Source organism: Meriones unguiculatus, chromosome 4 (assembly GCF_030254825.1).
Source record: "Meriones unguiculatus strain TT.TT164.6M chromosome 4, Bangor_MerUng_6.1, whole genome shotgun sequence".
In the NCBI taxonomy this organism is placed as follows: domain Eukaryota; kingdom Metazoa; phylum Chordata; class Mammalia; order Rodentia; family Muridae; genus Meriones; species Meriones unguiculatus.
In genome coordinates this window covers 31,829,001-31,846,110 of record NC_083352.1, presented here as the reverse complement: position 1 = coordinate 31,846,110, position 17,110 = coordinate 31,829,001, and the positions used below count along the sequence as shown (strand labels likewise).

At 35.9% G+C, this 17,110-nt stretch overlaps 1 protein-coding gene across 2 annotated transcripts in view; it reads right to left on the bottom strand.

The window, feature by feature from the left end:
- Positions 1-17,110, bottom strand: part of Micu3 (mitochondrial calcium uptake family member 3) — an 89,935-nt gene that overhangs the window by 52,413 nt on the left and 20,412 nt on the right. For both annotated transcript variants that reach the window (XM_060381626.1, XM_060381625.1), the window contains exons 2-3: positions 7,196-7,349; positions 3,135-3,166 (exon numbers count right to left, since the gene is read on the bottom strand). In XM_060381626.1, coding sequence (XP_060237609.1) covers positions 3,135-3,166; positions 7,196-7,349 — 186 coding nt within the window. The remainder of the gene's footprint in view (positions 1-3,134; positions 3,167-7,195; positions 7,350-17,110) is intronic.

The following is a 17,110-nucleotide window of genomic DNA, read 5'->3' as shown; positions in this document are numbered from 1 at the left end:
TCTCTCTCTCTCTCTCTCTCTCTCTCTCTCTCTCTCTTTCTCCGGAAAATTGTAGGCTAAGAAAAGAAAAATTATATTCAAAGCCAAGCCAAATATTTTACTGAATATTCTTTTAATCTAACTCTCTCACAGATACTTTATATACCATTTTATATTAAACCTTTATTCTCTAAATACTGTTTTATACTTACTCTTTGCCTTTTATGGATAGATCTTTATGTCAATTACTCTGAATATCATCAATAATGCCTATACAGTGGCTGTTTATAACAGCCCTTTACAGTTTTAAAATACTAATGACACAAAAGGGTTTATCTGTATTGTATTCATCACTGTTTATTTAAATGTAAAAAATGAAAAAAAATCTAAAACATAAGCGTACACAAGCACACACTGCATCAATTTTCAAGAGCTATGACACCACTCATTAGACAGCCTTTAGAAAAATCTACTGATACCTGTGAAAGAATGAGACTGAATAAAATGAATAACTTCTCAGCATCCAGAAAATTTCTCTAATTTCCTAGGGCCTAACAAACATCCGTATCCTGCTATTTCTGTTTGCTCAGCCATATCTGTTAGGTCTAAAGCTGGAAATGCATACTTTAACATTTGTTCATTTTATTCTGTATTACCCTTTTCCATGGTATGCTATTTATAGTTATTTGATCCATTTCCCCAATGATTAAACTGTTTCTAAATTTTTTGCTCTTACATCCATTGTGTCAGGAAATATGAACAAGATAGCATGTGTAAACATTTAAACCTTTCTATAGCACATAAATAGGATCTCAGATATACATTATAAATTTCTTCAGCCATTACCAAATCCCTCCCCAATGTGAAGACATTATGTATTTTTTTAATTGGTTCTTTCATGCCTTTACTCATTACTGGCACTGTCACATTTCTGGAAGCTAGCTATCTAGTAGGTATGAAATAGGACATCATTGCTTTAATTTGCATGTCTTTGGTTATTAGTGAGTTAAACACCTTTACCTGTTCTTACTAGCTACTCTAGCTATGGTTGTCCATTTATTTCCTATATGAGATGATTATCTTTTTTAATATCAGCTTACACCACTTCTAGATGACTGTAAGATCCTCTTTAAAAGTTGTTTTTGGTTAATAAACTATAAAAGCATTTTCCCATGCATCAAATACCTTTTAGTGTTGTTTGGTGAAAGTTTAAGTATTTAATTTAGCAAAATTTGCCAGTAATTTCCTTTGAGCTTTGCTTCATGTGTCTTGTCCAAAATGATCCTCTCTTGTTTTTTTCAATTTTTGCTTTTTACCATTTATAATTTTTAATTGTAAATAAAAACTATATATAAAAACAAAACAAAAAACTGACACTGAGAACTCTGATATTACTCCTGGTGACTGTGTGCTCCTCCAGGTAACACGTGTATATTCATTATAACACCTGTTATATAATAACTAAATTTTTGGTTTGGTTTATTTTTGAGTTGGGAGCATCAAGGAATTCCTTTGAGTTGGATAAAAGCTTTTGACGTTGACTTCTCTCCACAGTGATCACACATATTTTTCCAAACAATTCTTTTCTTTGGTGGAGCACACGCCTCTTTCTCGAGGGAGTGAGCCTTCCCTTTCAGTAGAAGAGTCGCCTTCATTGCAGCATATTTCTTTCCCGCCTATCCCACACATGGAAAGCTTGGTACTCAGGCCTGACCTTTCAGCTAAGCTGTATCTTTGGGAAGAGCTAACTCTTTTTTTTTTACTTTTTCTAAGATGGTAGACTTGGGTGGGTAGAAGTTATCATTTTAAAATTTAGTATCAGCGTGTTATTAATATCAATTCATTTATTTTGATGTTTAGTACTAATTTACAAACTTTTATTGTATTAATTTTTTACTTATTACTATTATAGTCCTTACAATTCCTCTTCTCCATTCCCCGCCATCTTCCCTTCCTCTTTCTTGACATTCTGACTTTATGGCCATAATGCAGTATAAAAATCTTCTTTGGAGACAGGTCGCTCAAAGATATCACTAATGTTATCATATGAGATCCTCCTAAGTTATTAGAGGAAAGACCAAATGGAAACAGTGAAAAGATGGCCCCAGAAAAGGAGAAAGCCCTGAAATAAACAAACCCACTACTGCCCTGCTCTTAAATTTCTAGCTTGCAGAGTGTGCAACAGAAATTCTGTTTTAGCCACTAGGCTGTAGCACTTTACCAGGACAATCTAGAATTTTCAGCTAATGACATATATCTCTTCATTAGCCCTCTAGCTGTGACACCATGCTCCTCTACATTACATTTAACTGTAAAGAGAAAATTTCTGAAGTTTCACAAGTAAGCATACATTTGCCATTACAGGTTTTTGAGAATTCCCCTTTACTAGTTAAGGAAGTTAAAAATAGCTAAGTTAAAACCAGAAAAACCACACACAAAAAAAAAATAGCTTCTAAGTACGTTAGAAGGGACTTTGAAGTCCTCCCTGATGACAGTCCCTTCCATCTCTCTGAGACGTGATTACTGCCTCAATTTTATGTTAATTTATCCCTTAGTTTTGCCAATTATGATATATCCTTAAATACTGTGGTCTTATTTCCCCAGTTTTGGATTCTGTCTGAGTGGAGTTATGATTTTGAAAATTTATTAGGTTTACTATTATTGTATTTGTTTTTTAAAGCCATTATGAGTGGTCAGTGTATGGACTTCTGAGCCTCTTCTGTATGTAACTGATGGTTTCTCTAGGCATGAATTTCTATGTTAAATTACTTAGTCATTAAGTATACTAAGTTTGACTGTACTAGGTACATGTGAATGCCCTGTTATAGATTTTAGCTTAGGGATGGAAGTGTTGGGTTGAGAGTTTATATAACTTCAGTTTAGCAGATAATACTATTGTTTCAAGACAAAGGACACTAATTTACACTCACACATGACAATTACCATTAACCTTTATCTGTACTAGTCCAAGGAATTGCCCACCTTATTACCTGACACTACGAAGACTAAAAAATATCACCTTATGTGATTTTAATTGGTAAAAACCACACACACATATAAAAACATGTATTATATATTATATATAATCAGATGCTTACACATGTGCAGACTGTGTGTGTACATGCATATGTTGTATACCAGGAGCATTAACTTACCTGTTTAGAAAGTGACTTCCACGTTTTAGCAACTAAAATAAATATAAAATAATTAGATATTGTATGTAATGTATATCCATATTTAGTAACCATATATAACCGTAACTCAAAATCAAACTTTTATGTTCAAAAGGCAAAGGTTTTTCATCCTCAATATTTGAATCTAAGATATAATCTTTTCATGTTATCTATTTGTTTGAAATAAAATAACTTTATAATAGATAAAATCATGGGAATTTTTCCCTATAACCAGATTATGGTTGGGTCCCTCTGGATTTATAAGGTAAGTTAAGCTACAACTTATATGGGCCTTACGGGACAAATAATGATACTTATACAACATTCATACTGGAATCAGATACATTAGTATTTCTGAAAATAATTCATAGGTTGAGGTCTGTCCAGGATAAAAATGATAGATGTAGAAAGAAGAGCTAAAAGGAGAGCTGGGAAAGTGAAAGGAAGGCTCTTATCCAATTTGGATTCTCCCTTCTACAGTTGCTCTAGGAGTACCTTGGGGGCAAAAGTGTGGTAGCTGAATAAAACATCACTTTCTTTATTGTGTCAATGATCTCAGTTTAAACAGTAAAATGCTGGGCTGGGACAGATGTGCAGCCAATGTTGTTGTTTCTCTTCTTCAGACTCTATCACTGGAAATGGTGAACAATTATCTACAAGTTGGCAGCAATTAAGTCCTAAGCATACCTGCGTTAGGAAAACTGTGTGAACTGTCAATAAGTGTTTCTGTAGAGCAACTCTGTATGGAATTTAAAATGATAAGGAAGAAATTGTTATGCAACTCTATTTTTAAGGTGATATACTAACTCACCTTGAGATTAAAGGTGAAGAAATACTTCTATAACATTTGAAAGCTAATTTTTCTTACAGATCAAAATCTCTTCTGCTTCATAACAAAATCTTTCTTTTTCCGAGGTAGTATATATGAACAGGTAATCAAGCACTGAAATCATAGGAATTTTGCATGTAAACTTAACTATGATACTGTGCACATAATTTTGTAATGGCTCTTTTTTAATGAACAGAACAATGAAATAGCAGTTCTGAAGGAGTATAAGAAAAATCCATTAAAAGCACAAATACATGGACATGTTCTTAGGCAAAGCTCAGAAACTATTTTTCCAACAAGGAAGTTAGATCTACTCTTGAGTTTGTGGTTTTATGAAATATCCACTGAAGATTATTCACAAAAGACATATTCATTCTGCAGGAAATGTACCATGTTCATTATTAGCTGTTAAAGAAATAAAGACTAAAGAGCCATTAAGATAAGCCTTCAAAGGCAGTTGACTTTCTAAATTCCTTATTCCAATTGAAATCACTGAGTATATAAATATGACAGGTGGAGAAAGCTGTTAAATCTATTGGAAATATTTTAATTCTCAGGCTATGGGCTGATGTTCATATCTGTGATGAATTTTTGTACCTGAAATAGTTTTAATAGTATATTCCTAAAAATATAAATTAAAATGATTCTTGTTGCTATAGGAAAATAACTACATATTTTTATTCCCAGAAGGAAAAATTACCTTTCAGATTCTATTCTAAAGAGAAAAATAAGTTATTTTTTAGTTTCCAGAAATTATAACCAACAATCCGGTATATTTTACAATTAACATTTATATAAGCTATAATAATTGAGTAAATATTTAAGTGCAGTTTTCTACTGAATGTCAAACATTATATCAAAGATGTTAAAAATCTTGATTATGAATTCAAGTAATTATGAAAGTGATTACATATCCAAAACTATGGTTCTGTGCTATTAGTCACACAATTTATTCTCGAAAAATTCTTCATGAGGTTACTGTTATTTTCACGTTAATAAAATTAGTACAGAGTACTTAAAAAATAAAGAATAAATAATTCACACTACACCAAGTCAATTAGGTCAAAGGGCTATAAATCTTATCTTATCCATATAATTACTATTTAAAAGAGCCCTACTTGGTTTTCAGTCATTCCTACCCTATACATTTACAACTTGGCTATTGTAAATACACTATTACTCTCTAGGTTATGTGTTTTTCTCAGGACTTTGCTGCTAGTCAAAACCACCTTCTACTTTTTTTTAATTGATTTATTTTTACTTTATGTACATTGGTGTTTTTTGATTGCATATGTCTGTATCAGGGTGTTAGATCTCCTGGAAGAGAAGTTACAGACAGTTGAGAGCTGCCATGTGGGTGTTGAGAATTGAGCTCAGGTCCTCTGGAAGAAGAGCCAGTGCTCTTAACTGCTGAGCCATCTCTCAAGGCCCCACCTTTTACTTTTAACATTTGTTTTGGGTTAAAGTCTTGCATGATCAAGTTTCTACCTCAAATTCCAATCCAGCTGCATTTCCCTTCCTTGCCAGAGCCAAGCATCTTGAATGGGTACTTGACAACCACCGTTTTCATTTCTTCATCTATTTCTCCACTCTGCAATCTAGTTTTTGTCTTAGTCAATTCCCTGAAATGTCAGTTTTAAAAATCATTAGCAACATTCATTGTACTAAGTCTGGATTACATTCTATCCTCATCCACCTTGACTTTTCAACAGTGTTCACTCACTGGACCACCCAACCATTTCCTTTTGGCCTCTATGACTCTGTACCATTCTGGTTTACTTCTTGTGTCTGTGGATAGGGTTTTTGAGGCTTACCCTTTTCCAACATTCGTACATTCATGTTCTTAATGAGTTTAAGAGTTCAAGAATTAGCTCCTGGTAATCTAAAATAGTACAGTGTTTCTCTGGACAATTTCAACATACATAGTATTAACTACTAAGCATGTGCATACAAATACCAAATATGTATGTTGAAACCTCTTCCTGATCTTCACTGTTGAGAATTCAAAGCATCAAAACTCAATTTACTGAGGTTTGGGATGAAACTCAGCAGAAAAGCACTGACCCAGCATATACAAAGCTCTGGATCCAATGCCCAGCACTGAGGGGGAAAAATCATGAAATGCTAATATGCGTACATTGTCAATTTTTTGAAAAATTTAATGTTTGGTTTTGCTTTGAAGGAAAATGGCTATAATTATTCTAGTCTAACACATATATTTTATGAGAAATTTACATAAATATTAGCCAAACAATTTAACTGGTACCTTAATCTTTAGTGAGTTATCTTTCAGTGAGCTGAAAATAGACAAATCTAACTTTTATGTATTCAATGCACCTCAAATACATCAGTCAAAAATTTAGTTATTTTTTCCCTCCTCAATCTCATTCTTACTAGCCATCCATTCAGTTAATCTAACCCAAACCCTTTCATACTAGACAATCTTTCACTGCTGTCTGTGAAGAATTTGAAAGCCTGAACTATCACTAACAAGTTATGACAGTGTCAAAAGAGAATACCCAAGGTCAGAAGAGACAACAAAAGTAATCCTTCCTTTCCCAACCGCCAGAAACTATGAAATGGATTTTCTGTATACACTTCATTGAAAAGAACATATTTAAACAGGCTGGATACAAAAGCATATCTAAGAATCTTGATGCCATCTATTAAATCAGGTATAAAGCATTTCCAAGAAAATGTGTGAAAGCGACTCCTTAACACATGGAAAAGTGTGGAAGAAGGAGCCCATCTTTCTACTTCAGAAGCTATGCAACTGTAGAAGACATAAGAGCAAGGCTAACATCAACTCCAGTCTGCTGAATTGCTTTATTCATTGTGGATACAAGAAATAAAAGGTAGACTTAGTCTCTCTTATATAAATAAATAAAGGTGGTATTCAATCATATCAGTGAGTGACTTAAAAATTCTACAATTTTAGATGTAATAAAGGTTTTTAAAAGAAATATCAGTCTGCAAACAATGCTTAAGATAATGAATTTTGAATTGTCACATTACTTTTGTTATATATTCTAAAATATGAATACTGTTTCATATTTTTACAAAATAGATTTTTCCCTTCAGACTTATTGTCATCTATTTAACCTGGTCAAAACTGCTTAGTATTCATAACTCTGACCACCATCTTTGGAAGTGTTTAGAAATTATTATGATATCCAAGATAAGACTGTGAAAGTTATTTAAAATCTTTACTTACATTTGGGTTCATCTGTTGTAACAGCCAAAATAAAATCATATGGAGTCATGAATAACTGTCCTTCACATTCTATAGATGCAAATAAACGAAATCGTCTCTCTCGAGATGTAGCATAGAGGTCCAAGTCTTCAGTGATAGCTCTGCCAGTAGCGACCTATGGTTAAGAAAACAGGAAAGTATTAGCTGGGAGAAACATCACACCTTCAAGAAGATCGATGCTTTTAAACCATTAAAAATGAAGACCTCCCCGATTAGTGGACTTGGGGAGTGGCATGCTTGGAGAAGGGGGAAGGAAGGTGGGATTAGGAGGGGAGGGGGAAGGGGCTTATGGGGGGGATACAAAGTGAATAAAGTGTAATTAATAAAAATTAAAATAAAAAATATTAAAAAATAAAAATAAAAAAGTGAATTTCTCAAGTAAATGTAAAAGAGTGAAAATTTTCTATCTTTTGAATGACTTTAATCCCTTTATAAAGACAATTTTCACAATAATAGATTGAATTAATGTTTGAAGATTCCTACCACCATGTTACTAAGGGATTAAGATTTATATTGCCACCCATTAGAAAGGCTCTTAGGGTTCAGCTGGAGAGGGTTCATCAAGATACCAGTCCTTTGTTGAGTGCCTAGTATGGGCTTCGTGGACTTAGTATGTGTTTTTCTCTAGGGAGAAACCAATGTCTTGAGGGTTGTTACTTGTGGCTTATGACTATCATTATTGAAGCCATGGCACAGTGATGCTTGGGATGCAACTGAGATTATAGTCTACAACAATACAGCACAGTTAGCACTGATGGTGTTCTGAATTTTGCACAGAGCCAAAATGAATAGAATTAGTAGATATGTGTGTACAGGTATTCAGAGATTCTTCTGCTTCCCACAAGGCCTTTCTTTGTAAACAGGTGATTATGGTGTGGTTCACCCATTCCTAACACACACCTTTAATTCAAGGGCTTTCTGCATGCAGGATTTAACAAAGTTGATCCTAGGTCAAGAGCAAGAGCAAGAAACCAACAGACAGAGATTCAAAAGTAGGAGGGAATTTGAGTTGAGGGGTATTTACAACAGTGTGTAGTAATAGAAGGAGCTTTAGCTCACTAGCTCTTGTCCAGATTTAGCCTCTGGAATTTGGCTTTTCAAAATTTTATTTTATTTATAACAATTTGTTCCTTTGTATCCCCACTGCATCCCCTTCCTCATCTCCTTCCAGCCCCACCCACCCTCCTTCTTCTCCCTCTATGCCCTTTCCCTAGTCCCCTGATAGTGGAGAACCTCCTGTCCTTCTATCTGACCCTAGCTTATCAGGTCTCATCAAAGCTGGCTGCATCATCTTCCTCTGAGGCCTGGTAAGGCTGCACTCCCCAGGGGGAGGTGATCAAAGAGCCAGCCACTGAATTCGTGTCAGAGACAGCCCCTGATCCCCTTACTAAGGAACCCACTTGGAAATTGAGCAGCCTATGGGCTTCCTCTGAACAGGGGGTCTAGGTCTTCTCCATGCATGGTCCTTAGTTGGAGTATAGGTCTCCTCATGCCCCCTGGGTCCAGGTATTTTAGCTCTGTTGATCTCCTTGTGGAGTTACTGTCCCTCCAGGTTTTTTTTTCTCTCTTTTCTTCTATAAGGATGCTGGCATTCTGCCCAAAGTTTGGCTATGAGTCTCAGTATTTCCTTCGATACGCTGGTGGGCAGAGTATTTCAGAGGTCCTCAGTGGAAGGCTCCTGTCCTGTTCCTTGTCTTCTACTTCTGATGTCTAACCTGTTTGCCCTTTTGAGTGAGGATTAAGCATCACCCCTAGGGTTCTCCTTGTTGTTTAGGTTCTTGTGTTTGTTTGTTTTGTTTTTTAATATATATGCGTATTCTATCCACATATATACCTGCATGCCAGAAGAAGGCATCATGTCACAGTATAGATGGCTGTGAACCACCATATGGTTTACCGGGAATTGAACCCGGGACCTCCAGAAGACCAGTCACTGCTCTTAACCATTGAGCCATTTCTCTAGCCTGTTGTTTAGGGTCTTCAGGACTATAGATTTTAGTGTGTTTATCCTATATTAAATGGCTAGTATCAACTTACAAGTGAGCATATACCATACGTGTCTTTCTGCTTCTGTGTTACCTCACTCAGGATGATCTTTTCTAGTTCCCACCATTTGCCTGCAAATTTCATGATTTCCTTGTTTTTAATTGCTAAGTAGTATTCCATTGTATAAATGTACCACACTTTCTGTATCCATTCCTCCATTGAGAGACATCTAGGTTGTTTTCAAATTCCGGCTATTACGAATAGAACTGCTATGAACATGGTTGAACAAATGTCCTTATCAATGATGGGGCATTTTTTGGGTATATGCCTAGGAGTGGTATAGCTGGATCTTGACGTAGCACTATTCCTAATTTTCTGAGGAAAGGCCAGATTGATTTCCAAAGTGGTTGTACGAGGTTACATTCCCACCAGCAATGGAGGAGGGTTACCCTTTTTCCACATCCTCTCCAGCATGCATCATCCCTTGAGTTTTTATCTTAGCCATTCTTATGGGTGTGAGGTGAAATCTCAGGGTCATTTTGATTTGCATTCACCAAATGACTAAGGATGTTAATCATTTCTTTAAGTGTTTCTCTGCCATTTGATATTCCTCTGTTGAAAATTCTACATGTAGAAAAATACAAATAGACCCATATTTATCATCCTGCACAAAGTTAAAGTCCAAGTGGATCAAAGACTTCAACATAAAACCAGAAACACTAAACCTGTTAGAAGAAAAAGTGGGGAAGAGCCTTGACCTCATTAGCACAGGAGACAACTTCCAACAGCACAGGCTCTAAGATCAACAATTTATAAATGGGACCTCATGAAACTGAAAAGGATGCTGTCATCAGAACAAAATGACAGCTTACAGACTGGGAAAGCATCTTCACCAACTTTATATTTGACAGAAGACTAATATCCAGAATATATAAAGACCTCAAGAAGTTAAACACCAACAGACCAAGTAATCCAATTAAAAAATGGGGTAGAGAGCTAAAAAGAGAATTCTCAACAGAGGAATATCGAATGGGATTTTGGGCTCTTTGAGCTTTGAGCTAGCAAGCCTTAGGTCTTTTTTTTTTCTTTTTTTTTTTTTGCCTTTTCCTATGGGGCTGTCAGTTGAGCTAGTGAGGCTTTTTTTTTTTTTTAAATTTGGACCTCCACTGAGAGGAGTTTTTATTGGTAAAACAAGATGGTTGAAATTCTCATTTCTTTAATAACAACATTCCCCCTTGTCAACTCTAATTTTATTGATTTGGATCTTCTATTTCCTTTGGTTAGTTTGCCTAAGGTTTGTCAATCTTATTTATATTTTCAAAGATCAAACTCTGTGCTTTATTGAGTCTCTGTATTATTTTTACTTCTATTTCATTAATTTATGCCCTGAATTTGGTTATCTCTGTCTACTGTTTTTGGTTTTGGTTTGTTTTCAATACATCATTAAGTTATTAATTTGAAAACTCTCAATTTATTTATTTATTTATTTTTTGCAATAGGCACTTAGTGCCACAAACTTTCTCTGGGACATAAAAAGCATTTTATGTCCGAAAGATTTTATATTATGTTGTCATTTTCATTCAATTATAAAAGCTTATTTCCATCTTGATTTCTTCAGTGACCCAATTATCATTGAATAGTATGTTATTTATATTCCAGGACTTTTAATAATTCCTATGGTTTCTGTTGCTACTGATAGGTAGTTTTATTCCAGGTGGTTAGATAAAATATAGTCATTTCAATATCTCTGTATTCATTGAAAGTTGCTTTGTGTCCTATATACGGTCAATTTTTGAGAATGAGCTACAGCTGTTTTTTGGTTTTTAGTTAATCATGTATCCAGCCACTTTGCTGAAGGTGTTTATCAGCTGTTTATCAGAGTTCCTTGGTAGAACTTTTGGAGTCACTTATGTATACTATCATAGCATCTGCAAATAGCAATACTTTGACTTCTTCCTTTCCAATTTGTATCCCCTTTATCTCTTTAGTTGTCTTATTGCTCTGGCTAGGACTCCAAGTACTGTATTGATTATATACGGAGAGAGTGGACAGCCTTGTCTTGTTCCTGATTTTAGAGGAATTGCTTTGAGTTTCTCTGTTTTTCATTGATGGCTCTTGGTTTGCCGCAGAATCAACAAACCTGTACTAATAGGGGCTCATTGAATCTATACTGACAATCAGGGAACCTGCATAGGTCTAACCTACGCCCTCTGGATATATGTTGTATAGCTTGGTGGTTTTGTGTAACTCCTAACAGAGGGAGTGGGGGCTGTTTCTGAGGTTATTGCCTGCTTCTGGGACCTTTTTCCTACTGGGTTGCCTTGTTCAGCCTTAATGAGAAGACAGTAGGGGAGGAGGACTTCCCTATCAGTAGTCTTCAGAAGAGGGATAGGGGAGGAAGAGAAATGGAGGGTGAGCATCAGGAGGAGATGAGGAAGGAGGGGGCTACAACTGGGACACAAACGGAATAAATTGTAAAAAATAAAAATAAAATATTAAAAAATAATCTGTAAGCTTCACTTTAAGTTCTTCATGTTTCTTATTGATTAAAAAAATGGAGAATTTGGCCCTGAGGACATGGTTCAGAAAATAAGAGTATTTATTTTAAACAAATGAAGACCCAATTTCAGATCCCAGTACCTATATAAAAGCAGGGTGTGGGTGTTATGGACTCCTATAACTCCAGAGATGGGAGCAGGGCAATTACCGAGGCTTAATGACCACCAAACTAACTTTAGGTTCATTGAGAGACCTTTTGTCAAGGGAATAAAGCAGAGCGTTATCAGGACACACAGTTGATGTCTTCTCCTGGCTATGGGAACATAAAGGTGTGAGGGTGCGTGCGCGCGTGCGCACGTACACACACACACACACACACACACAATTTAGCAATTAAAACTAGTAATGACCATTTTTGGGTTACTATGTGGATCATTTAAAGCAGTTCTCAACCTTCCTGGTGCTCTGACCCTTTAATACAATTCCTCATGTTGTGGTGACCATAAAATTATTTCATTGCTACTTCATAACTGTAATTTTCCTATCCTTATCAACCATAATGCAAATATCTGATGTGTAGGATATCTAATATGTGATCCGCAAGGGGTGTTGCAACCCATGGCTTGAGAAACACTACTTTAAAGTCAAGCTGACACAACTAAGATTAGCTTACAAAGTAACAGAAAATTTTAAAAGCTGTATTTTTAATTACTGTGCTTTCCACAAAACAAACAAACAAACAAACAAAAAATAATACACCAATGCAATTATCATCCTGGAATTTCCAAGTGCAAACCTTTGCAAACAATATTTAAACATTACTTATTACTGGAGTTTAAATACGGCCTCGAGGCAACAGAGTAAGTACATCATTATCCTTTCTATGAATAACAGAAAGCAAAGGTTCACTGCCAAAACACAGTCTCATGTTACTGCGGGTCAGCCATGTGAAAATTTACTGTGTGGTAAGGTCTGGTTTTCCCAAGGACTCAAGATTAAATACCAGATAAGGGATTTACTGCTAGACAATTAGAGAAATTAATGCCTACAAGCTGCTAATACCATAAAAAGGTAATTTGAAGCAATTACTTAAATAAAGAACACTGCATTACTTTCTTTTAGCAATCAATAAACAAGACATGAAAATGAAAAAAAGCAGAAAAATATCATTTGTTTTAACCAGATTATTTAAAATAGATATCATTACTAGTTTCCTTTAAATACATTTGTTTTAATTAAATCAAATAATACTAACTTTTCAAGATAAAAAAGTATTCAATTATACATAGGAAGTTGAACATCTGGTAACAGGTCCTAACTGATGCTGCAAGTGTAACCAACACTTTTAAAACTTTTATAAAACATTAAAGACCAAATAATTTTTTACATTTACAGTCAAATTTTGTTGGGCAAGAATCGTATGGGACATACCTACTATTCTATTTAAGTAGCTAGAAAAGTTGTTCATGATAGTATTATGTTTAACTTTCTCATATGGCTTGAGGCTTATTTAAGAGTCTAAGAAGATAAAAGACAGAACACTTTCTTAGCTCACTGGGTGGTCCAAAGGTTAAACATCAAATTCCCAGTGTGGGAAAGTCCCAAAGTACTCGAGGTAAATGTTTTGATGCCTAACAAATATATCTATATGGAAAAACACAGCACAGCTGAAGACAAGCCAGCAGCATATTCCTGGCTGAGATCAGATAAGAATAAAAGTATTAATAAAGAACTGGCTAGTTATGAGGCTTTTGTTTTGTTTTTATGTGTATGGTTGTTTTGTCTGTGTGTGTGTCTATAGACCACTTTCATGCCTGATGCCCACGAATGCTAGAAGAGGGCATCAGGTCACCTGGGACAGGAGTTACAGATGGCTGTGAGCTGCTATGTGGGTGCTGGGACTCAACTCTCTCCCTGTGAATGAGCAGCCATAGTTCTTAGCTGACAAGCCATCTCTCCAGACCTAAGGTTTGTCTCTGTGTTGCTGTAGTAAGCTTATTCTTCAGAGATCTGTCAAGTCAATTTCTTAATAGCTGATAAGATATATATTTAAAAAGGTAGCGCAACACCACCACCTACTGCTTGGAGCTTATCTCTTCTTTCCTACCGAATATCTTCTTATATCTTATTCCCTAAGACCTCCCCTGCCCTACAGTTTCATGTTTTGCTTCCTGTATTGAATACTGCCCTCTGAGTGTGCCAATTGCACTACTACTCTCATCTTCGAAAGATTCTGTCTTATTTCCCCATTTAGCTAGCCTTCTTCTCCTTTCTACTTCCTTCCTTCCCTTTACAGCAGAGTTATTGGAGAAATCAGTCTACATGTCCTGTCTCAGATTTCTTTTCCTTCTCCTTTGAGCGTAAGCATGCTCGACCTTTTTCCTCTACTAAAACTGTTTGTCAAGGTTGTCAGTGACCTCCTTGTTGCTTAATCCAAAGATCAATTCTCAGCTTTCATCTTATACTATTTGACACAGTTGTTAACTCCCCTGAAAAAAATTATTGTCAACTTACAAAACTTTATTCTTCTGATATCTCTCTGTCCTTCTAGCAGTTGTTTTTTTGTTTGTTTGCTTGTTTTTTTTTTTTTTTTGGTACTTTCTTTTAACTAAACATTCATTTATTTTTATATGTATGTTTGCTCACCATATTTGTGCCTAATGCCCAGTGTTGGACCACTGTCCAAGAATGGAGTCATGTGAGGAGAATTCTTAGTGTTTGTGGATAAAAACTCTAAGAAAACAAGAGAAGAGTCTCGTGACTTAGTTTCTTCAAAAACATGGATTTTTTTAAAAAAATTACGCAGTTAATATTTTCAAATTATATGTATTGTGTATGTGAGTGCCTGACACACCTGTGGAAGTCAAAGGGCTTGGGGAAGTTGTTTTGAAATATGCTTTTGTGCCCCTTCAGATGTAGGGGATAGGAGTGAGTATTCTGTTATTCATTACAACTGGCTATTTTTGTTAGTTTATAGGCCTCCACGGAAGCATATGCTTGCCTGGCATGTAGAGCTTGCTCTTGTGGTTGTACACTTTACTCATGTGACTCAACTTAAACAACAGAGTATAAACTGTCTGATGCTCAGTATAAAGTTGGTATTTACATGAGACTTTAGTCAGCCTAATTTATTGGCTCCATTCTCCCAGATCCCACTGCCTATAGGGCAGGGACACCCAGGGAGGCCAGAAGAGGGCATCAGATTTCCTGGAACTGGAGTTATAGATAGCTGTGAGCGAACGTGAGGGTGCTGGGAATTAAACCCTGGTCCTCTGCAGTAACAGAAAATGCTAACCACTGAGCCATCTCTCTGGCTTTTCCTTCGGGGTACTTTTCATTTACATGGTGCCCTAGAGTCAGCCCTTAATCTTTACTTTTCTTTTTATCTATAGTTATTCCCCACAATGATCTCTGCTGGCATACAGGCAAGGCTGTTAGTTACTTGGGTTTCCCAGAGCCTATGAGAATGTCTTGCTTCTAGTAGGCTCTCAAACATCCACTAAATGAGTGAATGCATGAACATAGGTGAAAAGCTTACTGTAACTGTTTAAAAAATGACTTTTTTATTTTATATATTAATAATGTTTATTTAAAAGTTGTCAATGTTTGTCAAACAGTCACAGGTTGTTTTCTTATATAAACATCAGTCAAAACTTGGAGATGTCACAAGTTAAATTTCTCAAATAAACCTTGACCTCCCAACTTATTTAGTCAGGGTTTCTGTGGATACTCCAGCTTCAACACCCAAATCAGAACCATAGATGATAAAAACAAGTGTTGTTTGTCTTTCTGATGAGATCTAATAGACTAAGATCAGAAGGAAGGAGAGGAGGACCTCCCCTATCAGTGGACTTGGGGAGGAAGGAGCATACGTAAAGAAAGGGGGAGGGAGAGGATGGGGTCGGGAGGGAAGGAAGGAGGGGTTTATGGGGGGATACAAAGTGAATAAAGTGTAATTAATAAAAAAAATTTAAAATGACTCTTTTAACAATTAAAATATATTTGTAAAAGTTAGCATTGAAGCTAGGGTATATTCTCGTGGTTGAACACTTGGTGAGCAAAGATAAGGCCCTGGGTCTGATCCCCAGCATTGTGAAAAAAGAAAATAAACAAATGAATGCCAATAATTCTGTTATCTAGTTGTAGTCTGATGTTAAATGTCTCTCAAAGAGGTTCACATGTTTGAATCCTTGATCCTCAGCTGCTGATCGTTTGGGAAATTTATGAAACTGTTGGGACATAAACTGTGTCATTGTAAAGCCAGGCTTGTGTCACTATTGTGAGGCTGCAGAACCTCTGGAGAATGGGCCAGCTAGATGTGGATCACTTAGAGTAGAAGGGATAAATCTTAAGGTTACTGCCCTTTCAGGCTTCCTGTCTTTCTGCTTCCTGAGTGCTAAAGCATGACACCAACTGCAGCCAATTCTACCACCATGGAGCTCTTAGCTGACATTCAGTCCTCACCATGGTAATGGACTGCCTAATCTTCATCTCCTTTTAGTTGCTCCTTGCCAGGTGTTCGGCACAAAAATAAAAAAATTAACAAATATCTATGTATTATATTTTAGTTGACTTCAGAAAAATGTAGATGCAGAAAGTAATAGTGTAAAACACATTCAATTATGTGTCTGGAATGGGAAATTTCTTTTTAATGATTTATCCTTAATTTTCAGACTCATATATTACAAGCTATTTAACACATGGAACTTGATATCTAGACCAGGTCAGCCTCCAATTTAGAGATCCTCCTGTCTCTGCCTCCCAAATGCGAGGATTAAAGGAGTGGGCTAAGATACCAGATTGTTATAAACTATTTAATTTTGTGTTCAGCAAGTCAACTGAACGCTAAAAGGAGAATGCCCAAATTTCAAACTTCTAGAACAGCAGTTTCAACCTCCCTAATGCTATGACCCGTTAATACAGTTCCTCATGTTGTGGTGATCCCCAACCATAAAATTAATTTCAGTGCTACTTCATAACTATAGTTTTGCTACTGCTATGAATTGTAATGTAAATACCTATGTTTTCTGATGGCCTCAGATGTCCTGTGTCAAAGGGTCATTAGACTCTCAAAGGGGCTGAGACCCACAAGTTGAGAACCACTGCTCTAGGAGGACAAAACCAAGAAAATAGATCCAATCTATGCCAGGAAATAAAAATGAGAAAACATATATTCATAGGATAGCAAAAACAACTGTAAACATGTTCCCAAACACAATAAATACAACAGTGTTAAAAAGCCTTTTTCAGTGTTGAAAAAGAGAAAACCCTCATTGAAAAAGAGGGTTAGTGGGGTTGTTCAGTAGTGCAATGAATGCTCACTATGTACAAGATTCCCAGCAAACACAAATAGAGAAAGAAAAACTCTTATATTGTGCTTTTCAAAAATCC